The following is a 26,770-nucleotide window of genomic DNA, read 5'->3' on the forward strand; positions in this document are numbered from 1 at the left end:
AATTAAATGCGTACACTGAAAAAAAAATTTATTTGTTTCAAATACTTCAAATTATTTGAAAAATATTTAATTGGTTCAAATACTTTTTATTTGAATCAAAAAAGTATGTATTTGATTCAAATAACTTGAATTATTTGAATCGCATTTATTTAAACCAAATAAATCGTATTTGGTTCAATTAAATAATTAATTGAATTGAATAAATGAATTTATTTAATACAAATAATGAGTTACTTGAAACTATTTATTCATTTATTTAACTCAAATATTTCGTTTATTTGATACAAATAAAAAGTATTTGACACAATAAATTTATGTAATTGATTGAAATAAACTGAATTATTTAATACAAATAATTAATTATTTAATTATTTGTATTTGATTCAAATAACTATTTATTTGATACGATAAAATAAAATACTTATGTCTAGTAAATATTTATTTGAATGGAATAATTTTCATAATTGATTCAAATAATTATTTATTAGCTTTGAATATTCCATTTATTTGATTTAAATATTTTGTATTTGATTCAAATAACTATTTATTTGATACGATAAAATAAAATATACTTAGGTTTAGTAAATGTGTATTTGGTTCAAATACATATTTATTGGATAATAGACAAGTAAATGATGTATTTGGATCAAATACTTTTTATTTGATCCAAATAAATTTTTTTTTCAGTGTATTTATTTCAAATAAAAATTATTTGGTTCAAGTAAATATTTATTTTGCTCTAAGCCAAATATATCATGAGTGTATAATATAATTAATTATATAATTATATTAATTAAATAATTATAATTAATTACTCTCTAAATTTAAATCAGTAAAAAATAACTTATTAGTAAAATCTATTTTTAGTTTATGTAAAAATAACTGAGTAGTGAAAGTTCTAGTAATTAATTTAATTATTTTTTCACTTATTTTTTTACTATAATAATTAGTTGTTTTTTTTTACTAATAATTAGATATTTTTCACTAATTTCTGAAGCTAAAAGTGAGCCATAATTTTATTGATAATAAATTAGTTACTTTTAACTAATTCAAATTTAGACAATATGTGATATAATTCTATTATTGTATTAATTAATATTATTTTAAAAACGAAGACAATTTTCATTTGTCTTTTAATTAGAATTAGTTGAAATTTCGATAAAAGAAAGAAAAAAAAAGATCAATTTGCACTAATTTATTATTCTCGAAGCTATCTCCTATAATAAAATTCTTTTCGAGAATAATTGAAAATATAAATGAGATTATCCATTAAATATTGTATATATTGATATTAATTTAAATTTGTAATGAGTTTAGTTTTAATTATTTTCGACATTTATTATATTGTACATTTATAGTTGGTAATAGGATAATTGTATTTGATATGTGTATAAGTGAGAGAAACATCCTTATAATATCTATACAAATAAAGCGAATTACCGAATGGTCATAATTGGGTCAATAATTAAAATATATGTATAAATTAATAATTTAATGAGCCCAAAATAGCAATATCGGACAAAATGATTCATTTTTAAATAAAAAATTTTCAATATTTTTTATCTTAATTTTTTTTTTAATAAAATTTTTTAAAAATTTGTTTTAAATTTCTTTTCTTTTTCTCAGGTTCAATTCAAAATGGAGAATCGCAATTGTAACAGCTTGGTTGGTGGCCACGTGTGCTGGTAAGTATCTACAAATATACCTCTACCACACTATACTGCGAAACATTATCCTCCTTCATCTCCAGTATTCATTCTGTTCTATACGAGTTTCAAGCTAATTCAAATAGCTTAGTAACTTTACTATTTCTGTTAATAATATATACATATATATATATCACATGTATATAATATCACAATCTGCCATATTCACTCTATGTATATATACGTAGTTGGAAAATTTTCTCATTTATTCGAGACAAATGAATAAATATGTAGATAGAAATTTACGTTTTCGAAAATTATGAGATTTATGCGCGGTTGTAAGTTTTGTGGTGAATAATTTCTTACATATATACCTATACGGTGAAAAATTTAGAATTTTGTCTGACTAAAACTGATTTTTACTACTGAAATTCTATTTGACAGAATGTCTCGACTGATATTGACTCTCACTACTGAGAATGAAATTTGTCAATCTAAATGTGTCTGACTGTAGCTTGGGTTTTACTGTATAGGAAAATTGAATTTAAGTTTTGTCTGACTAAACACGGTTAGCACTACTGCCATAGTCAAATTGGAAAAAATTTAGAACTTACAGAAAGTACACTGGAAAAAAAAATTATTTGATTCAAATAATCGGATTATTATCAAGTAAATGTTTATTATTATTATTATTAAATAATTTGTTTCAATAACAGAAATTATTTGTTCAAATACAATTTATTTAATTCAATTAAAAAATTAAAAATTATTTGGATCAAATATAATTTATTTAATTTAAATAAAAATTATTCGGTTCAAGTAAATATTTATTTGTATTAAATAATTATTATTTAAGACAATTTAATGGTATTTGTTTCAAAAACAGAAAATATTTGGTTCAAATACAATTTAATTCAATAAAAAAAATTATTTGGTTCGACTACAATTTAAATCAAATAAAAATTATTTGGTTCAATTAAAATATATTTATTTGTATTAAATAATTATTATTTGAGTCAATTAAATGGTATTTGTTTCAAAAACAAAAATTATTTGATTCAAATACAATTTAATTCAATAAAAAAAATTATTTGGTTCAAGTAAATATTTATTTATATTAAATAATTATTATTTGAGTCAATCAACTAATATTTTAAATAAAATTTGTTGATTCAAATACAATTTATTTAATTAAAACAAAATTATTTAGTTCAAGTAAATATGTATTTACTTTTAATAATAATTAAAATTTGAATCAAATAAATTTTCTTCAGTGTAAATTTTTCCACACAAGTTTTAAATCGTTTTACGTATATTGAAATAGAAAAAATATTTCAAAGATCAATTTTAGAAATAGTAAAAAATATACGCGAATAAGAAAAAATCCAATGGCAAAAGAGTTTAAGAAATAAGGAAATATTTTTCCCTGAATGTATATTTTAATTTCCACAAATATCGCAAGCTTCTTGTTCAACATGATGTAACAGTTTATTTTTTCAAAAAAAAAAAAAAAAAAGCTAACTTCCCATTTCACGAATAGGGTTTATTTATTTTTTTTCTTTTTTCATCAGTTTCTTTTTCTCGCCATTCTCGATATTGAGACGAGAGGACTTCTTTTCTTAGTTTGCTTCTTTTATTTATTTTTATTTTTTTTCTCGTTTTTTCCCCCCTTTCTTTTTTTTTTTTGTCTCCTCTCTGTATCCGAAGTCGGAGATTTAAACCGTGAATCGCCAAAACGAGCTCTTAAACATCTACTGAATACGAGCAGAGTAGATGGATGTAAGAGGGAAAAGGGTGGTTTCCTGTTCCTAGAAAAGAAATCCGGAAGGTTCGTTTCTAGAGCTTGCCGTATCTTTCTCGAATAAGTAACTGAAAAAGCAAAAAAAAAAAAGAAAAAAGATGAATAAAAAATGACTTTGAGCTCGTCTTTTTTTTTTGCTTTTGCTCATTTATGAAAACGCTAAACTTAAAACGAAGATAATTCACCTTTTTTTCTTGTGTAAGAAAATTTAAAATAGATCTTTCTTGAATAAATTATAGTTTTTCTTATTTCAGAAGAGAGAATTGTTTAATCGAATTGCGGTCGCTGTTTTTATAGAAAAATCTTATTAATCATTTTACTCTCAATGAATTTTTAATTACATATCACTGACATTTTTATATGAATATTTTTTTTTATTATTTACATATATATATATATATACTTACAAAAAGAAAGAAATTAGCCTTTTCGTATCAATGTACTAAAAAAAACAATAAGTATAAGTACACGGAGAAAAAAAGTTAGCCATATTAGCTAAAATTTAGCTATTTTAGCTAACCCTATTTGCTATTATATGGACAGCAATTTTCGTTAGCTAATACAGCTAAAAATTAGCTACTATAGCTAAAATATTTTGCTGTAACAGCTAAATATTAGCTACTGTAGCTAAAAATTAGCTATCCATATAATAGCAAACTCATTTTTCTCCGTGTAGTATTCAAAAAATCAGTAAGAGATGCAGGTACAAAGCGCATCTAAGATTTCGTGTCTCTTAAAATTCTGGTCTTTCTTTTGTTTTAAAATTCAGGTCAAAAATTAGTTTGTATATAATAAAAAATATTTTGCTGTAGTCACGGTTGCTATGGTAAAAGTTGTCATGAAATGTGTTGCTATGAACCTATGGAAACGGTTGCTATGGTAACTGTTCTCATGGATCGGTTGCTATGGCAACGATTGTTATAGAAACTGTTACTGCGGTAACGGTTACTATGGTAACCGTACGAATGTACGACGGACAGACGGGACGCCAAAAAGCAAAACTATAAAGCTCCGAGTCACGAAATCCTAAAAATAAACAAAAAATAATAAATATTGACTAGGTACACGCATAGAAAAAGTTTGCTATGGCAGCGAACTATTTGCTGTCACATCAAATTACGTTAGCTAATATAGGGACAGCGAACAAATTTGTTGTAGGGTCAAAAAAGTATTCTGTGACATTAAATTTTTAAAAACTAACACTCATATTGTTTATCACAGCAAACTTTTTTGTTGTCATAGCAAAAAATTTATCTGTGGTTACTAATTTTGATAGATTCGACAGCTAACATCAGTTAGCACACACGAAAAAAAAAGTAGAATTTTTACCCCAAAATCGGTATAAAAATTACCTGCAACAAATTTTATCCTAATTGAGGGCGCCACCGTCTATGTGAATTAGCATTGGTTAAAATTACCCGCAACAAAATTTACCCAGCGTTTTTTCTGTGGGCCTACGTAAATTCCTTTTTTTCATGTAGCGTTGTTATTAAAAGTAAAGAATTTTTTACTGAACGACGTACACTGAAAAAAAAATTTATTTGATTCAAATACCGGTATATTTGGTTACTATCAAATAAATATTTACTTGAATCAAATATTTCTTATTTGAATCAAATATATAATATTTGTATCAAATAGTTCAGTATTTGAAGCAAATACCATTTATTTGATTCAAGTAAATATTTATTTGATAATAACCAAATACACCGGTATTTGAATCAAATAAATTTTTTTTTCAGTGTAAAATTGATGAATTATGAGATGAAGGTGGAAAATGTTTAATTATCATATTATTATTATTATTATTATTATTAAAATATAAATCGACTATTTGTTTATTATAAAAATAGTAAAAAATATTCGAATGAGAACAATTTGAATACTCTCTGGAAAGATATGCTTTAAAGTTTTGATGACACTCATCTCGTTGAATATGTAAGAAGCATGTATAGAAGAGGAAAATGCAACCGGGGGGAAATCTTATATAAATGAAATGATATTAGTATAAAAGTTTCTTTGGCCTGATGGCTCAACACTTGAGTTTAAAAAAAAAAACAGAAAGTAAGAGAGCAACTTGCAAATAAGGTCTTTAGAACGCTAACGCTATATAAGCATTCTCTAAAGATAAAATCCGATATAAAACGGCTTCGGGTTCTTCGTCACTTTCGCGGTTATTACTTCGTAAGCTTCGATAAGCTTCGTGATCGATAGAGGGGACCTTTTTTTTCTACTGGACGTGGAATTGAAGTCTTAGATATGCTTCAATTCTTTTTCTCATCGATATATATATATATAGAAGGTAAAAAGAATGCTCCTTTTCGAAAAAATCAACGCGATATATTATATGGCCCCTGATGTTGGAAGATATTTTTCACTAGCAAAGGCGAAATCGACTCGCTTCACGGAATATGCATTCCCGGATGTGTGTATATGCCCCTACCCCCCGCGTGTGCACCATATGAGAAAAGAAGTTCTTCTGTGTGCGAAAAAAGAAAAGGCAAAAGAATGTATGTGTGCAGGAGAAACGAGTTTAAATTGCCGGAGATTTTTCTTTTCAAATATAATCCCAGAATTGTTACCGACGAAATTTTGCCCAAGGAATTTTCCCCAATTCTAAAAGTCACTTATTTGAATCCATTTTGAAAGTGCAGATCCTTTCTTTTTTTAGAAACAAAAAAAAAAATTGCTTTTCTACTCTTTTTCCGAAACTTTCCACTGAAATTCATTTCAAAGAATTTTAAATAAATCGTAGTTATTTTTTTTATCTCTAAAAAAAGGGTTTGGTAAAAATGTCAAATTTCTCGAAAAGTAGAAATGATATGTTTTAGATTTTTGTAATACTGGGTTATTTTAGGTGTAAAGTAAGTGCCACTATTATCTTTTTTTTTCAAAAACCAAAAATTTTTAACATAGATTTCTGCATTATCGACATTTTTATTTTTGTTTCTTTTATTCAGCCGTTTTCACTCATAAGTATTTCATGTTGTTAAAAATATTTATATTTTTCACGAGACTGTCTCGAATGTACCATAATGTAATTTCCAATAATTTATAATTTTAATTGAAAATTTAATTTTGCTTATTAAATGCAATATTGGAAATAATATTAATTACCTACCATTTTTTTATAAATGCAAAATATTATTACCAATTTTGTATTTAAAATGTTAGATTTACAAATTAAATTTTCAATGAAAATTGTAAATAATTGAAATTTGTTGCAAATAATTATTTTTTTGATTTAATTAAAAAATTTTATTTACAATAAATAAAATTTTTATTTACGCCAAATAATCGGTTATACTTGACTATTATCAAATAAATATTTATTTGTACACCCACTCTCTAAATCTGAATTAGTAAAAATGTTTTCTAATTTGAATTAGTGACTCACTTTTTGCTTCTGAATTAGTTAAATTTTACTAATTATTAGTAACTTTTACTAACAATTAGTAAAATTTGACTAATTCAGAAGCAAAAAGCGAGTCACTAATTCAAAATAGTAAACATTTTTACTAATTCAGAATTAGAGAGCAGAAAAATGTTTTATTTGAACCAAATATAATATATTTGGGTTAAATAAACGTATATTTGTCTCACAGCCTACTAGCCTACTTATTTGGCGTAAATAAATTTTTTTATTTAAATCAAATAAATGTTTATTTGAATCGAATAAATATTTATCAGGCTTTTTTCTAAAAAAAAAAAAAAAATCATCTATTATCGAATGCTAGAAATCAATTTCTATTTCTATTAAACCCTGTAAAAGGAAAATGAGGAAAGATTTTCTTCTCCCGGAAGGTTTTTCCATATAAAGAGAGTGTGTGTGCGCAATGTCAGTGCGATGAGGTAGATAACCATATGCTTTCAATTTCGATTACATCAACATGACTGGTTAGAAATGACAAATTTTCACTTTTGGTTGAATTTCTCTCTCTTCTTCTTCTCTCTCTTGTCAGTGTAGGAAACTCACAAGTGTCCATATAACAAGCACCGTTATCCTTGTAACGTGACATTAATAATTAATTGAATACTCCTCTTCCACGAGATGAATTCTGACTGTTTCTGCGGTTAGATAAATTTATATAGCTATATATATTATACTATGATAGTGAATTTCATGCATCTTGAGTAGTTTAATTACTGCAACTGTTCGCAAGCCTCAACCAACTATATATATATATATACAGATTCGGGATTACGTTTGAATCTCTCTTCATTTATCGCGCAGAAACCATCCGCAGCTTCGTCATGATGTATACAATATTTGCATGTTGAAAAAGATTCTTCGTGCGAATATTAGAATTTCTTTTCAAAATATTTTCATAAATGATCGTTTTTTTTCAAGTGAAAAAAATTTTATAGTGAAATCACATACTAGAGATTTATACACCACATGTTTCTTAAATTCTACTCTGAAATAAAGAAAATTAGTTTTAAAAATTAATTTAAAAATTGATTTAAAATTAAACACGAAAAAAAGTATTGAATCAAGAAAACCGATTCTTGATCCAAGAATATTTTAATTTTTCTTGAATTAAGAAAATTAGTCGACTAAATACGGACAAGTAAATGATTTTCTTGAATCAATTATACTTTTTTTCAGTGTATTTATATTATATGCTTGATAAAAATCATCTACTCTTGTAAAGGTAAATTTTTGTACATCTCAATCCGCGCTGGTCGCAATCGTTAAGGCGCTTAGAAATTCGAAACAAGCGTAAGGCGTTCGAATCCTCCTAGAGATAAAAAATTTTTTTTATCTGAAGTATGTAAATAGTGAAAATAATATTCTAATGTTATAATATAACAATATTATAATGTTAATTATGTTGTAAAAAAAAATTATCGTTGACAAAAAATTTGTTTCGGATAAAAAAAATTGAAAAATAAATATTTTGCATTTATTCCCTTTCTTGAGAAAACAGAAGCGTTTGTGTATATCTTTTTAAAAGATTTTATATACTTTTCGTATATTTTATTTTCATTTCTCAATGCTGCGATTGTTCGCTCAATTTCCAAAGAATCATTTTCGATCAAGCTTTCTCTCTGTCTCTCTCATTCTATTCTGTGGTGGAGTATTCTTCAGCTACCGCAGACTCCACCACAATCAAGAAAGGAAAAGGACGTTTCCGGTAGCTTGCTGAATCCCCTGATCAATATAGCGCCATGGCTTTTGGCCGGGAAGCGCAAACACACCATAGCTCCTTTCCACATTGTTGAAAATTATATTCGATATATATATATGTATGTACTATACGAAAGTATATGCTAACTTTAGTTTACACAAGTATTTCAATATAAATCTTTTCTATATTTCTCAACTTGATTGAACTTTCTTCAAAAAAATAAATATGTGAAGAGAATTTATATTAAATAATTTTTTTTTTAATTTTTAAATATTAGGAAATAGTATATTATGTGGCAAGCACGTAAAGTAGTACTTTTTAGGTGAGGATGTAATTTTCAGTACGAGCTGTCGTTAGTGCGACGTAGGTGAGACGAAGGCGAGCTGTAGGTGAGATGAAGACGAGCCGAAGGCGAGTCGAGTCGAGCCGAAAGCGAGCCGAGTCGAACCGAAGTCGCACAGACAGCGAGTATTGAAATCATCCGAACCTAAAAATTACTACGTGCGAGCCACATACGCTATTTTTTTCGCCATTGTTATGAAAAAGTGAAACAATTTTAAAGAAAAAAAATAATAAAAATTGATAAATAAAATAAAAGCAAAAAAAAAAATTATGCAAAAATTAACAACTGCCTAAAAAAGACTTTATAGGGCAGTTTACTGCCTAAAAAAGACTTTATACGGCAGTTTGCTGCCTAAAAAAGTCTTTTTTAGGCAGTTGGCCCAAACTGCCTTAAAAAGTGCTACTTTATCTGCCCAAAACAGGCACAAAAAAGACACTTTTTCATGTCAATGGCGAAAAAAAGATATTTTTTGAATTATGAAAAAAAAATATTTTTTTGAATTATGAAGAAAATAATATTTTTGAATTATATGAAGGTTTAAAAAAAAACGCAAAATTAAAAAAAAGAACAACTTTTTCTTATAAATTAACCATATCACGTACAAAGGTTGAAAAAAATGAACTATATAAATCCTTTTGAAATTTAATTAAAAGTTTTTCAACAAGTTTCTAAATACCACTTCACGCTGTTCCGTCAATTTTTTTCTTGATTGATTTTATCAAAATTTTATTAACTTATTTTATAGAAAAAGAAGTCAGATATTTGAAATTTAAAAAAAAAAAAAACTAATATTTAAAATAATTTGTAAGTCAAGTGTATAAATATTTCGTTGTTTCAACTAAATTACGTTTTCTGCATTAAAATAAAAATGTATTTAAATATATAATTAGATTATTATCAAATAAATATTTATTTTTAGTAAATAAAGAAATTATTCGTTCAAGTACATATTTGATTCAAAAAATATTATTTTGTATTATTTTTGAAATAAAATAAAAATTATTTAGTTCAAGTAAATATTTATTTTGTATTAAATAATTATTATTTAAGTCAATTAAATGGTATTTGTTTCAAATACAAAAATAACTGGTTCAAATAATGCTAAAATTATGAGCCAAAAGTTCTGAACGTTCAAATGAACGAAATATTTTTTTCAATCTATAAATTATTAAAAATTCTGATGACAATGTAAAATAAAACAGTAAATTAAACAATTATTAAATTAATAACTTCACTGAGAAAAATGTTTAGTCAGAGCAACCAAAATTTGGTTGGGCTAACAAAAAAATTTTATTTGGTATTTAAGCAACCAAACTCTTTGTTTGGAGTCAACCAAAAAATTTGGTTGAGTGTTTTTTGTTGGCATAACAAAAATGTTTGGTTAGCTCAACCAAATTTTGGTTAAGACAACAAACGATCATTTGGTTTTTTAGACCAAACTGTTTTGTTGTGTTAACCAAATTATTTTGTTGTCGTAACCAAATTTTGGTTGGAATTTAAAAATGTTCAACCAAATAATTTTGTTGGCCTAACTAAATGTTTGGTTGAGATAACTCAACGACTTTGTTTCAGCCAACCGAAATTTGGTTACAAGAACCAAAATTGCCTAACCAAACAATTTTGTTGCAAACACTAAATTTTTTTTTCTCAGTGTTCTTTTTAGATATTTAAAACAATATTTTGTAATAAAAATCGTACTTAAAGAAGTTGCAAAAAAAAAATTTTGTTCATTTGAACGTTCAAAACTTTTGGCTCATAAAATTACTGGTTCAAATACAGTTTATGTAATTTAATTTATTTTTAAAAAAAAATTATTTGCTTTAAGTATATATTTATTTGAGGATAGTTAAGTAACTGATTATTTGAATCAAATATATTTTTTCTCAATTTTGATGTATTCTTATAGACAGAAGAAAAAATTTACTAAATAATTTTCTCAGCGTCTTTTTTGATTTAAATTTTCCGTTTTAAATAAACTCTTCTCTAAGCATACCATTTTGGATCAAAATTTTTCCTTAAAAAAAATATTAAAATCAGTCAAAGTGAATTTATTCTGTTTTTTTAATTTTTGGACAATAATTTATTAAATAGTATCAAAGTGATACACGGAAAAAAAGAAAAACAAAAAGAAACTAATTTTTACTAGATTCAAAATAAATTTTAAATTTTTCAAAATTTTTGGCAACTTTTGCTACGGAAATATAAAAAAAAATACTATTTCTGGAGTAATTTTTTCTAATTCCTAAAAAAAAAGTTACCAGAGATGTGCAGAAGTTTCGGACAGTTTAGGTTTTACTTTGAAGTATAGTAAAAGTTACTTTATATTTTTTTCCGGGTACCAAAAGTATTAAATTGATTTAAAAATTTGGATCAATTTGATAAACTGAAAAAAAATAAATTTATTTGATTCAAATAATTGGTTCATTGACTATTATCAAATAAATATTTATATGTATTAAATAATTATTCTGTAATAATTTGTCACAAATAATTATTATACCAATAACTATTTGTTTATTAAATAATTATTTAATTAAATGTTGTAATTATTTCAATTAAATGATATTTGTTTCAAATACAGAAATTGTATTGATTCAAATACAGTTTATTTAATTAAAAAAAAAATTATTTTTTTAAGTAAATATTTACTAGCTAATAGTCAAGTAACTGATTAGATTAGATTAGATTAGATTAGATTAGATTAGATTAGATTAGATTAGATTAGATTTATTTCTCAATGTACATCTTTTTGGATTTATACATATTTGCTTTCCCCACACTATATACATTAAAACTAAGCTAACAAATTAAGTAACTGATTATTATTATTATTTGAATCAAATAAATTTTTTTTCAAGTTAACTGTACGATAAAATTTTTTTGAAAAAATTACATGAAAATTTATAAAAGTAAAGGAAAAAAATAAAATAAAAAATAAATACAAAAACGGAGGAAAAGAGGGAGAATTTTTCCTTTGAAAATTTAGTAATACAGGTGTGTAAGGTGTGTGACTTGTAATATTTGTCTAACCAATACGTAAACATATTTAAACATATATACATAGGAAATTTCATGTGGATTTTCAAGCGTCGCGACAGCACGGTCATCAAAGCGATTGTACCTATATATATATATATAGTGGAGAGGATTCTGCCTACAGGGGGGTTTAGGGGGGTGCAAATTACTTGAGGTTTCCGGCAACTGGCGCTAATTGAATTCTCCGATGAATTGAACTCTGCATCGCGTAACTAGTACGGTATATTGGCTCTTTTCAACCAGTGTTTCCGATCGTTCGAAATACACTACATTTATCACTCTCTCCCTCTCTCTCTCTCTCTAATAAACTATAAATATCAACCAGTATATTAGCTACTTGTTTTGGTTGATTAAGTATTTCTATTTTTTGTTTTAAATGACTTTTTCTTCTTTTTTTTTTTTTATAAAACGCATCTGAAATAGTTATTTACACAGAAGTGTAAATTCTCAACGAAGCGTGTAGCTGTTCTACACTGCTATGCAGTAATGTCGAGAGCAGACGCGCGAAACGACATTGTAGAAGAAAATTAATGGACGCCTGTAATGAACTCAAGTTTAGGATCAAGCGAAACTTTTTCCACTAGTGAAAATTTTCGAAAAATAAAATAAATAATTGAATGTCGTTAATTTACCTTGTGAAGAGAGATTGATCCCTTCTAATTTATTTTTTTTTTTTGTTCTAATTTTCTTTTCTTACTCTCTGGAGAAAAGGATATATTTGTCTTAGTCAAATAAATATTTGTTTCAAATAAAGTATATTTAAATTAAATAAAAATTCTATTTGCACTAAATAAAGAGCCAAATAAATATATCTGTTTCAAATAAATTTTATTTGTGCTAAATAAATTTTTCTATTTAAAACAAATAAAATTTTATTTATTTCTTTCAAATATTTATTTATTACAAATAAATAATAATAATTAATTATATTATTATTATAATTTAATTATAATTTGTTGCGAATAAATTTTATTTCATTTAAATATAAATTTTATTTATTACAAATAAAATTTTTATTTATGTCAATTAAATCGGCTGAGACAAATAGACATTTATTTAACTCAAATATATTATATTTGGTTCAAATAGACATTTATTTGTCTCGGTGCCAACTAGATTTTTTATTTGTTTTTAATAAAAATTTTATTCGACATAAGTAAAACATATATTTGAGTCAAATAAAATTTTATTTAAACCAAATAAAATTTATTTAAAAACAAATAAAATGAGCCAAAAGTTTTGAACTTTCTAATGAACGAAATATTTTTTTCAACCTATAAATTATTAAAAAATTATGATTAGCAATGTAAAATAAAGCAGTAAATTAAACAATTTTTAAAATAAATAACTTCTTTTTAGATATTTAAAACAATATTTTGTAATAAAAATCGTACTTAAAGAAGTTGCAAAAAAAAAAATTTCGTTCATTTGAACGTTCAAAACTTTTGGCTCATCAAATAAAAAGTCTATTGCTGAGACAAATATATTTTTTCTCTGGGTGTGTAGAGAAATTTTGAATATTCGTTTATTTGAGATAAATAAAATTTACTTGAACCAAATAAAAGTATATTCAAAATTTCTCTACACACCCAGAGAAAAGATATATTTGTCTCAGCAATAGACTTTTTATTTGATGAGCCAAAAGTTTTGAACATTCAAATGAACGAAATTTTTTTTTTTTTTTTACAACTTCTTTAAGTACGAATTTTATTACAAAATATTGTTTTAAATATCTAAAAAAAGGTAATTAATTTTAAAAATTGTTTAATTTACTGCTTTATTTTACATTGCTATCATAATTTTTTAATAATTTATAGATTAAAAAAAATATTTTGTTCATTAGAAAGTTCAAAACTTTTGGCTCATTTTATTTGTTTTTAAATAAATTTTATTTGGTTTAAATAAAATTTTATTTGACTCAAATATATTATGTTTTATTTATGTCGAATAAAATTTTTTATTAAAAACAAATAAAAAATCTAGTTGGCACAGAGACAAATATACGTTTATTTAACTCAAATAAAATATATTTGGTTTAAATATAATTTTTCTTTGGATGTAGATGTAAAAAAAGGTGAAAAATCATCCACTTATTTAATTTGTCTTTTTTTAATTGAATAATAATTTATTTGTTTTTATTTAGCTGTGCGCGCAAAAAAAATTATATAAAAATAATCACACTCACCTTCATATATATATATATAAGTTTATAAAATATGCAAATTCTGATGACCCATTCCCAAACCGTACGGCCTTTTATAAAATGTAGGAACAAAAGATCATATTGAAGATTAAATATTAAAAACCCCGACACTTGGAGAATTTTTATTTTTATTTAAAATTAAAAATTTCCGATAATATATACTTGCATTATGTCATATATATATATATATATATATATAAAGATAGGGAATCGATATATCGAAGTGGGGAAAAAAAGAGCAAACTATGAATGATTACTATGGAACATGATGGAATATTAAAAAGCAAAAAAGGATATTATAAAAGAGGTCAAATATTGAGAAAATATGTACATTAATATCGTGCATTGTATATGTTATATAGGTATACAAAAAAAAACATTATCCATTAATACGTATTCCATTATAACCGATATATTTATATCGAAAAATCGTTGATTAACCTTTTTTTATCTCGTTGTATCGACTCTATATATTTTCTTTTCTTTTTATAACGGGGAGAAAAAAGTTTTCCTCCCGGTATTAAAAACTAAAATTTAAGCGATGTTGGACTGCTCTCTAAAATATATATATAAGAGAAACTTCATCAGCATGTATTTTACATTCTCCAATATTTATTATCATGAAAAATATGCTCTCAAACTTTGAAATTCTAAAAAAAAAAAAAATCTAAAAAAATGTTATCTTTCGAATAATAATAAAATTTCTTTTAAAAATAGTACGAATTTTAAATATAATATATATAACCCAGAGAAATCATATATATTTATCTCAATAGTTAAATATAAATATTTATTTGGTTTAAATAAAAATTTTATTTGCGCTAAATTAAATATTTTATTTCAGTTAAATAAAATTTTTATTTGTGCAAAATTAAATGTTTTATTTAAAAAAAAAAAATAGAAAGTTATTAAGCTCCTGAGACAAATATATTTTTATTTAATTCAAATGAATTTTTATTTTTTTCAAATAAATGCACCCAAAGAAAAAATATATTTATTTCAGAGCCAAATAAATATATAAATTTTTCAAATAAATTTTATTTAATTTATTAATTTATTTATTGTGCTAAATAAATTTTTTTATTTAAAGCAAATAAAATTTTGTTAAATATTTCGAACTGTGTTATGAATTTAATTAATAATTTTATTAGACTCTGAGACAGATATATTTTTATTTGCCACAAAAAAATTTTATTTCTTTCAAATAAACGCCAATAAAATATTTTTCAGTTTGTATATTTGTCTCAAAACCAAATAGACATTTATTTGTTGCAAATAAATAATAATAATAATAATAATTAATTACAATTAAATTTTAATTATATTATTATTATTATAATTATTATTATTTTTATTATTATTATTATTATTATTATTTTTATTATTATTATTATTATTATTATTACATCCAATGTTTGTCTTACAGCCTAATAAATATTTATTTGATTTAATAAAATTTTAAATTTGATTTAAAAAAAAATTTACTTACGCCAAATAAATAGGTTAGTTGGCTGTGAGACAAATATACGTTTATTTAACTCAAATATATTATATTTAGTTCAAATAAAATATTTCTCTGGGTGTATAATTATAATTTAATTAAATAAATATTTATTTCTTGCAAATAAATTTTATTTATTACAAATAAAATTTTGATGTAAACCTAATAAATGCACCCAGAGAAATGATTTATTTGAACCAAATAAAATATATTTGAATTAAATAAACCTATATTTGTCTCAGAGCCTACTAACTTATTTATTTGGCGTAAATAAAAATTTTATTTGTCAGAAATAAATTTTTCTTTGGCTCAAATAAATTTTTTATTTCAATGAAATGAAATATATTTGCAACAAATAAATGAGTTAGTAGGCTCGGAGACAAATATACCATTTCTCTGAGTGTGATTTTAGACAAATATACGTTTATTTATTTTAAATATATTATATTTGGTTCAAATAAAACATTTATTTGGATTTATTTCATTACCATATTTTCTGGTATTTTTTTTATCGAAATATATTTGCAAATAAAGCGTAAATTTTAAAAGTCCGGAAAAAAAAAATTTTTTTTCGTTTTTTTTTTTTTTAACTCTAATGAACAAAAATTATGATTCCCTAAAGAGTATACATTTGCGCCATAAAACAACATTTAACGACCCGTATAGGCGTAGGAGCTTTATTTTCATAAATGTTTGAAAAAAAAGAGAAAAAAAAATATATTCAAAGAGAGGAAAAAGAGAAACCATTCTAAGAATGATGTTTTCATTAGCACTTTTCACGAAGTATCTTATCTGTTACTTTTTTTTTTTTATATTCCTCTTGTTCTCTCTCTTGTGATTTATTATCGAAATCCATATTGTATTCACCCTCACGTCTAAAAACATGAATTGCAAAGTGCCTTTTCTCGCTCTCTCATCCCCTTAATGAGCCAAGAATAAACGAGAAGATTCTATATATATATGTATATAATAGAAGAGGTGAAAAATTTGCTGTCCGCTCTAGATCACCATTCAATTTCACCTCTTTTTAAGATAAATTGTCCATCATCAGGATATCATGATCTAGGATATTTGCGCTCGTAGAAAGGGCAAATATATTATTTTGCTCTTTTTGACCCTTAAGGGGGGAAAAAAAACACGCTCTTGTTTATATACTAGATATGTATATAATCGAGAGGGGTTCTCCTCTTATCTCTTCCGAATGAAAAAAAAGGGAGGGAAAAAAGAAATAACATCAATCGTCCCTTTCGAGGGCAGTCGAGCAGCTTGCCGACGTTAAATGTGTACAAGAGAAGCTCTTTCGACGGTGAAGCTGACCTTTTCCTCCTTCTCTTCTTGTAATTGAATTGTAATCTGCGGATGATACGTTTCGCTGATCCAACCTTTTTCTATTTTTCCCTGTAGCAGTGGTACCACACACTCTCTACCTCTATAATGTGTGTTGTTTTCCTCTTCCTCTTCTTCTCTTTACAAAGATAAAAATCTGTTAACTTGTTTGGGGGGGCCATTTACTCAAGGAGAAAAACTACCAACATTTTTCCATTTTTTAGCCACACAATATCAAATTAAGATTTTTTTAAATTGGCTAACATTTTTTAATCTAGAATTTTTTTTTTTAAATGTTATTCTACACTGAAAAGAAAAATTTTATTTGATTCAAATAATCGGTTAATTGACTCAAATAATATAATTATTTAATGCAAATAAATATTTTCTTTGAAGCAAATAATTTTTTTATTAAATTGTATTTGAACTGATAATTTTTATTTGAATTAAATAAATTGTATTTGAAAAAATAATTTCTGTTTTTTAAACAATTACCATTTAATTGACTCAAATAATAATTAATTAATACAAATAAATATTTACTTGAACCAAATAATTTTTATTTGAATGAAATAAATTATTTTTGAACTAAATAATTTTTAATTTAATTAAATAAATTGTATTTGAATAAATAATTTCTGTTTTTTAAACAATTACCATTTAATTGACTCAAATAATAATTAATTAATACAAATAAATATTTACTTGAACCAAATAATTTTTATTTGAATGAAATAAATTATTTTTGCACTAAATAATTTTTAATTTAATTAAATAAATTGTATTTGAATCAATAATTTCTGTATTTAATACAAATACTATTTAATTGACTCAAATAATTTATTCATTTATTTATTTACAAAATTAGTTCCCATAGTCCCAATAGACCATATATGTGGGTACATTGAAAAAAATTTTATTTGATTCAAATAATCGGTTACTTGACTATTATCAAATAAATATTTACTTGGACTAAATAATTTTTATTTGAATTAAATAAATTCTACTTGTTTCAAATCCAGAAATTATTGATCCAAATACAATTTATTTAATTCAAGTAAAAATTATTTGGTCCAAATAAATATTTATTTGATAATAGTCAAGTAACCGATTATTTGAATCAAATAAATTTTTTGTCAGTGTAACTAAACGTAGATAAATAATAATAATAATAATTTAATACAAATAAATATTTATTTGATAATAGTCAAGTAATCGATTATTTGAATCAAATAAATTGCAGTGTACTTGAATATTTAAAAATTTTATCCTTTTTTTTTTATTCTCTATTTTCCTTGTATAAAAAAAGCTAAAAAATTGTGCTTTGGATTAAAATAATCTTATAGATTAAATTTGTAGCTTATTTTATATAATCCATAATTTTCAATGAAAGCCATTTGTTTTTATTATGATATGGCACTAATTTCCCTCTCTATAAGTTATGATAATTATCATATCAATTATAATTGACAAATAGTCTCTTTAATGAAATGACAATAATCCAATTGCGTATGAGAGATTATTATCAAATAATTTCGCATCAGTTTCCAAATTTATGTATTTTCTTGTTTAAAAAAAATATCAAAATTTGTTCTCTATTCAAAAATGTGTTAATTATTCAATAACCAAAAAAAGAAGTTTGAAAGTATAAATTAAATTTTCTTTAAGAATTTAACGACCATATAATTAGAAGAAAAACAAGAGTGGAAAGTAAACTAATATGACAAAATTGAATAATTTGTTTTTTTGGGCAAAAAAAAGTTGAGACAAACTCATTACTGAAAAAAATTAATATCTGATAGAATTTAACACGTTCTTTAACGTTTTTCCTAATTTAGTTTTCCCAATTGTAAATTCCTAACAATATTTTTTTTTGCTTTTGAATTAGTAAAATTTTACTCATTATAATAAGGAAAAAATTCGTTACTAATACAAATTAATTGGAATTTTTTACTAATTTGCTAATAATAAAAGAAATTATTTTTTTTACTATTAATTAGTTAAATTTTACTAATTAAAAAGCAAAAAATTGGTTACTAATACAAATTAGTTGAAATTTTTTACTAATTCTTTAAAGAGTATACAAAACAAAAAATCATTTGTGCTGTAAATTTCAAAAAAAAACTTTCAATAAATAAAAAATATAAAAAATTATTTGAAAATTAGAAAAAAAATTAATACATTTAGGAATTTATTTTTAGGAAAATTATATTGGAAATATTTTATTAGAAATATTTTGAAAATATTTAATCAGGAAATTCTAAAATTGAGAAAGTGAAATTAGTAAAATCGATAGGGAATCAGAATTTATTTAAAATTTTTATCAAAAAAAAAAAGTGCGATTCCAAGTGAGATTTTGACTTTTTCGGAGTAGGTTAACCGATTGCAATGAAACTTTGGAATTTTGTTATATATAGTAAGACTAATCTTTAACGTAAATTTCAGCCTAAAATATTTGTTAGTTTACGAGATTTGCAATAATAACAAAAAATTTAAAACTGCTATATCTTCCGTTCTAATAAACGGATTGAGGTCTACTTTTTTTTAAAATGTGCAAAAGTTATTCAATTATTATTTAATAATTTTTTTAGTTGTAAAATTATAAAAAAATGTTCTGAAAGAGATTTATTCCTCTCATTTTCCTTGACATTTTAAAAAAAAAGTAGACCTCAATCCGTTTATTAGAACGGAAGATATAGCAGTTTTAAATTTTTTGTTATTATTGCAAATCTCGTAAACTAACAAATATTTTAGGCTGAAATTTACGTTAAAGATTAGTCTTACTATATATAACAAAATTCCAAAGTTTCATTGCAATCGGTTAACCTACTCCGAAAAAGTCAAAATCTCACTTGGAATCGCACAAAAATTAATTAAAATTAACGAAATTTTTTATTAAACAAAAATTACAGTGTAATTTGAAATAGAAATTAGACATCTTGGAAAGCTATTTTATCATCATGTAATGATTACAATGATGCTCACGTAAATTTGGGAACATTCGCTACTTTGAATTCCAATTCGTACAATCAATAGTTGTAGCCAAATGAGAATACACGATGCTACTTTGAATAGGGACATTGTGCTATACTCAAACCAATTTTCCGTGCAACACGTTCACCATAATGTTGAAGTCATCTCGCAAATAATGTACATTATCCCCTATACTATTCAAAATTATAACTGCGAAATTTTGGATAAAATTATGTTCCCATTCAAAGCCATTATAATTACCTCAATATATAACATTTAATGAACACAGAAAATAGCTTTACAATAAAAAAAAAAGAAAAATTATTATTTTTTTGCTGTAAAATTATCCCAGGTGGAAAAGTTCCCGATAGTCACTACCGGTAGTCATTACCGCTCCCGCTACCGGAATATTCACTACCGGTAATTGTTCCTAGACTACCAGTAGTCACTACCGGTAATTTTTCTTAGATTACCGGTAGCAAAATTTTTTCGGTACTACCGGTAAGTTTTTCGTTACTACCGGTAGTCACTATCGGTAATTTTTCCTAGACTACCAGTAGTCACTACCGGTAATTTTTCCTAGATTACCGGTAATTCATCCGGTACTACCGGTAGTTACTACCGGTAATTTTTTTGTTACTACCGATAGTTACTATCGGTAATTTTTCCTAGATTACCGGTAGTAACTACCGGTAGGCACTACCGGTAATTTTTTCGTTACTACCGGTAGTCACTATCGGTAATTTTTCCGGGACTACCGGTAGTCATTACCGGTAATTTTTCCGGGAATTACAATTAAAATTTATTACCAAATTGTGATTGTAACTACGGAAAAATTACCGATAATGACTACCGGTAGTAACGAAAAAATTACCGGTAGTAACTTCCGGTAGTCCCGGAAAAATTACCGGTAGTGGATACCAGTAGTTGCTACCGGTAATCTAGGAAAAATTACCGGTAATGACTACCGGTAGTCCCGGAAAAATTACCGGTAATCTAGGAAAAATTACCGATAGTGACTACTGGTAGTCTAGGAAAAATTACCGGTAGTGAATATTCCGGTAGCGGGAGCGGTAATGACTACCGGTAGTCACTACCGGGAACTTTTCCACCTGGGATAATTGTTTTTGAAAATATACAAAATTATACACAGAAAATAATTTTTTGTGCTTCTATAAACTTCAATTGTAGTTTCCACAAAACTGATTTTGGAAAAGACACAAATTGGACTTGGTAAGAAAATAAAAATTTTTGTGAAGAGAACAGATTGTTTTGTAATTTGTCCAAACCCGCTTGTTGGAAACACTATTTTCTTTGTTTACAGCACAATTTTTACACTTTGTCTATTCTAGAATAAAAATTTTGTGATTGCCACAATAAATTTTTTTTCCTATCAGAAAATTCCGTATAAAAATCAGAATTGAAAAAGAAACATCAAAAATATGCCCTGTTGTAAATTTTATTTCGTCTCTTTACAAACAGTTCCAAAAGCAACTGCAATGCGGTTTCTCGCCTCGTTATTCGGGCTCAGCATTTCTTTTTAACCATTTGACAAGTCTGTATATGTACAGAGTAGAAAAAAAAAAGTTGTACTCTTTAGACTGCTTAACAACTTATTACAGGGTTGCATTTGTAAAACGTGTATTTTCAAAGGGACTCGTCAACTAATTCCACTAATTAGTTTGCGCAGCATTTTCCACTCTCTGAGAGAAAGAGAGAGAGGGAGAAAGAGAGCTTACCGGATATCTAGAAATTATTAAACTAACGTAATTAAAATAAAAAGAAAACTTTAATGCTTTTTCCGTTTTTAGCGTTAAATTCATGAAAAAAAAAATTTTTTTCATCATAAAAATTCTCTTTGCGTGTCATTGTACTCCTTTGGAATTCTAATTGTATGAAAATAAGAAAAAAAAAAAAAAAAAAAAAGAAGTGAAGATCTATTTTACATTTTATAGAGTTCTCACTCGTTAGGAGATGATTAAAGATTCCTGGTTCGGTGATTTCACGATTCCTATAATCACCCTAGTCGAAGGCCGGAAACCACGAAGACCGGAAATCAGAATGAGCTTCCGTCCTTCCTTTATAAAGATCGGACCTTCTCTATCTCTCTGTATATATATCCTATCCATTACATCCATCCATAATTCATAGGAAAATTTAACTTATGCTTCGAAAAAAAGTTGAAGAAGTTCTGTATATGATTTACATTTTATCACATCAATACCTCTCGTGGAAAAAATTTTTTTTCTATTAAAAACTTTTCGAATTGGAAATATTTTCACCTAGAGAAAAATTATATTTTAAATTAAATATATTTTATTTGAGTTAAATAAACTATATTTGTCTCAGCATCAATTAGACTTTTTAATTTGTTTTAAAAATTTTATTCGACATTAATAAAACATATATTTGTGACAAATAAAATTTTATTTAAACCAAATAAAACATATATGACAAATAAAATTTTATTTAAACCAAGTAAAATTTATTTTAAACAAATAAAAAGTCTAGTTGGTGCTGAGACAAATATATCTTTTCTCTGAAGTGCGTTTTTTATTATAAAAAGCAATTATGATTATCGCCTATTAAAAAAAATTTTTATTTCACTAAATGCTAGGGGAAATTATTTGCTCTATGATAAATATTAAATTCAATATTGTAAATTTTTACGAAATTGAATATAGCAAAATTTACTGAACTAGCATTTAGAAAGTATCGTAAATTTAATTTCGTAAAAAATTTAATAAATTTAATTTAGTAAATTTTACTGAACCAAATAGTAGCCACTTCATAAATAATTTACATTAAATTATAAATGTCGAAAATTAACTGATACGATTATTTATTTTATTACATATAATGATTTATTAATTATTTAATTTGGGTTAATTAATTTTAGTTCTAAATTAAATTATAACGATTTGTTTTGTGTAGAATGTTTATGTATATATATCTCATTTACGTTGCAATTAAATTGGCAATTCCATTAAGTTCTCATACAAATGCTGATATCAAAACATATATATATATATTGATGCATATTAAATAAGGACAATACCAATTTTAATGATAACGACTAAATGAATATTCATTTGTAAAATTTATCAATCCAAAATAATACAATCATATGACAAATCTAATAGTCAAATTTAACTGAAATCAGTTTAATCGAATCAAGAACAGTAAACATTGATGAATATTTCGTGTATATTGTACATTTAACTGCCATATCTCCATAAAGTGCGTATATTGTAAAATATTGTTATACTATATTAATTATTAACGAAATTTTGTTTCGACAAAAAAAAAATTACAAATTATAATTTAATATTTTTTGAAAATTAAAAAAAAAAAATTGAAAACCCCTTTAAAAATATAAATTGTCATTTATAGTATGCAAAATAATATAATGAAAAGGATTTTATTTAAATAAAAAAGAATTAAAATTATTCCTTTTAAAAAAGCAAAGAGTTATATAAATTTTAAAAAATTTTTATATTTAACAAGCAAGGGAAATAAATCATCCCTATTTTCGAATTTAATATTCAACCCCAAATGAATTGATCCGGTTAGACTGTTGTGCAAAATTTATTTCGTTCACTTCGTAATTAAACTGACAGTTCCATTAAAACTGTACTGTTAGCATCAAAATAACTACATATATATATATTGATAAAAGATAAAATGAAATTTAGAAAATAAAATTTAGATAATATTTTTTTAAATATAAATTTAATTTTAAAAAACAGAATATTTTAATGAAAATTGAATATGCATTTTTGTTGAAATCCATGCGTAATCACCGACTTTGTGAAGCTCTTCACAATATTTTAATTTAATCATCAATCAAATGATGTGACAGCAATCAGAGATGGCAAAACCAAACCCTCGTTTCTATATATAATAATGAATATATATATATATTTTCAACGTTGCAACATTCACCGCAAAATAATTAATGCTTTCAAAGAGAGTACAAACGTAATTAATTATACTTCAATTTCTAGATTTCTATTTATATGTGTGTTTTATCTCACAAAAGGAAATTTTCCCGTTTTATTCTCATATGTGGAAAATAGAGCTTGTTCGTTAAATAACTAAATATTTAAACTGATGTTTATAAAACGCTTTCAATAGTAATTTTATTGCAATGAAATTGATGTTTAATTAAAAAACAAAAATCTAATTTTCTTTATGTGGATCACAATATATAAATAAACTTATTTGTATAAAGTTTTTTTAAATTCTATTTTGAAGATAAAAAATTTATGGAAAATTAAAACTAATATATAATATTTTATTACTTTTATTTTCCGTATATATTTTATCTGCAAAATAGCAAAAAAAAACTCGTATTAAAATCTATTTGCTTTTATGAAATATAAAATATAATATTTATAACTGTATTCATATATTATATTCAACTTTTTCCGCCTTTTAATGTATACGCAGAATTTTTCATAAACCATCTGTGGAATAAATTTTCATTCTATATAAACGCTTTTGCATAAAATGTAAAAAGTCGTATATGCTTCCAATCCATATACAATAAAAAAAAAAGGTAAATTATCTTCATTGATTTCTTTTGAGATATAATATTTATTTAGTTGAAGAAATTTCGAAATTCAAGAGAGAGAAAAATATTTTTCTATAATATAGCTTTAAGAATAATGTAATTGTTGACAAGATTGCATTTTTATTTGACATTTGAAGGATTTTATTTAATATGCAAAAAATATATATCACTGAAAAATAAAATTATTTTTTATTCAAAATATAATCTGTTACTTCTCTTTTAATTTTGAATTAGTGTGATAAATTTAAATAAGTGAGAATTTAATTCACTAATTTTTATTAGTGAAAATTTTCTACTAATTTTATTTAGTGACCATTTTATACTAATTTTAATTAAAAAAAATTTTGTACTAATTTTATACTAATTTTAATTAAAAAAAATTTTGTACTAATTTTTAATCATTTTTTTTTTACTAAAAATTTGGTAAAAAGAAAAATATCACTAGAAATTAGTGAAAATTTGTACTAATTTTCAGTCATTTTTGACTAAAACTTTAGTAAAAAAAATAAAATTTTACTGAATCAAATAGTAATATTTTACTAAAAATTAGTAAAAATTTCTACTAATTTTCAGTAATTTTTTACTAAAACTTTAATACAAAAAAATGTTACTAAATCAAATACTTCGTAATATTTTACTAAAAGTTTGTGAGAATTTTTTACTAATTTTCAATCATTTTTTAATAAAACTTTAGTACAAAGAAAAATGTTACTAAATAAAATAGTAATGTTTTATTGAAAATTAGTAAAAGTGAAAATTTGTACTAATTTTTAGTCATTTTTAACTAAAATTTTAATATAAGAAAAATGTTACTAAATCAAATAGTAATATTTTACTAAAAGTTTGTGAGAATTTTTTACTAATTTTCAGTCATTTTTTTAGTAAAACTTTAGTACAAAGAAAAATGTTACTAAATCAAATAGTAATATTTTATTAAAAATTCGTGAAAATTTTGTACTAATTTTCAGTCATTTTTTACTAAAACTTTAGTACAAAGAATAATGTTTGTATAAATCAAAAAGTAATATTTTACTAAAAATTGGTGAAATTTTGTACTAATTTTCAGTCATTTTTTACTAAAATTTTAGTACAAAGAATAATGTTTCTATAAATCAAATAGTAATATTTTACTAAAAATTGGTGAAATTTTGTACTAATTTTTAGTCTTTCTTTTTTTAAATAAAAATTTATTAGAAAAGAAAAATATTACTAAATAAAATATAACTAAAAATTTGTAAAAATTTCTATACTAATGTTCAGTCATTTTCTATTAAAACTTTAAGAATAAAAAAATTATTTCTGAATCAAACAGTACTAATCAACTAAAAAAAAAATTAGTGCAATTTCTACTAATTTGAATCAGTAAACGAATTATGTCAAATTCAAATTTAGAAAGTTTACTATTAACAAATAAATATTCATTTGTACTAAAGTAATTATTATTATTTAAGTTGATTAAATGATATTTGTTTTAGATAAAGAAATTATTACTAATTCAAAAATATTAAAATAAATAAATAAAAATAAAAAAAATTAATTCAAAAAAAAATTATTTAGTTCCCTCCTTAAATCTGAATTAGTAAAAATTTTAACTAATTCGAATTAGTGTCTTACTTTTTTGCTATTGAATTAGTAATATTTTACTAATTAATAGTATAAAATGTTCAATATCGAATTAAATTAGTTAAAAATTGTATTAATTCAAATTTAGAAAACAAGTATAAATATATATTTATTTGATAACTGAAAAAAATTTAATTTTCCCCAATAATTTTTATTTGAATTAAATAAACTAGTATTTGAAACAATAATTTCTGCATTTAAAATAAATCCCTTTTAATATTGACTGAAATAATAATTATTTAATACAAATAATAATTGTTTGACACAAATAAATATTTATTTGATAATGAAATTAGAAACAAAAAATTTTTTTCTATTTTAATCAACATTTTTAAAAAATCTTTTATATTTATAAAAAAAAAAGTTTATTTACTACAAATAATCGGTTTACTATTTCTTCCATTATAAATTTTCTTTTTTTTTCCAAAATCCTTATCACACTCCTAAACAAAAAAAAAAATGTTTGTGTTTTATTTCTTCTGCGGTTCCAATTATGATCCTGAAAATAATGAAACCATTATTTCAGGTTTAAAAAGAAGATAATGTGGTTAGAATAGAAAAAAAAACATTGAAATTATTTGCCAGAGGGAAGAAAAATTGTATAGTTTTT

At 23.9% G+C, this 26,770-nt stretch overlaps 1 protein-coding gene across 1 annotated transcript in view; it reads left to right on the forward strand.

The window, feature by feature from the left end:
- The window catches only part of LOC127284651 (cadherin-87A), a 92,823-nt gene that overhangs the window by 38,668 nt on the left and 27,385 nt on the right, over window positions 1-26,770 (forward strand). The window contains exon 2 of the mRNA XM_051310200.1: window positions 1,627-1,685. Within this exon, the coding sequence (XP_051166157.1) occupies window positions 1,627-1,685 (59 nt within the window). The remainder of the gene's footprint in view (window positions 1-1,626; window positions 1,686-26,770) is intronic.

Source organism: Leptopilina boulardi, unplaced genomic scaffold (assembly GCF_019393585.1).
Source record: "Leptopilina boulardi isolate dan_hultmark-lab unplaced genomic scaffold, ZJU_Lbou_2.1 LbouV2_325, whole genome shotgun sequence".
Taxonomy (NCBI): domain Eukaryota; kingdom Metazoa; phylum Arthropoda; class Insecta; order Hymenoptera; family Figitidae; genus Leptopilina; species Leptopilina boulardi.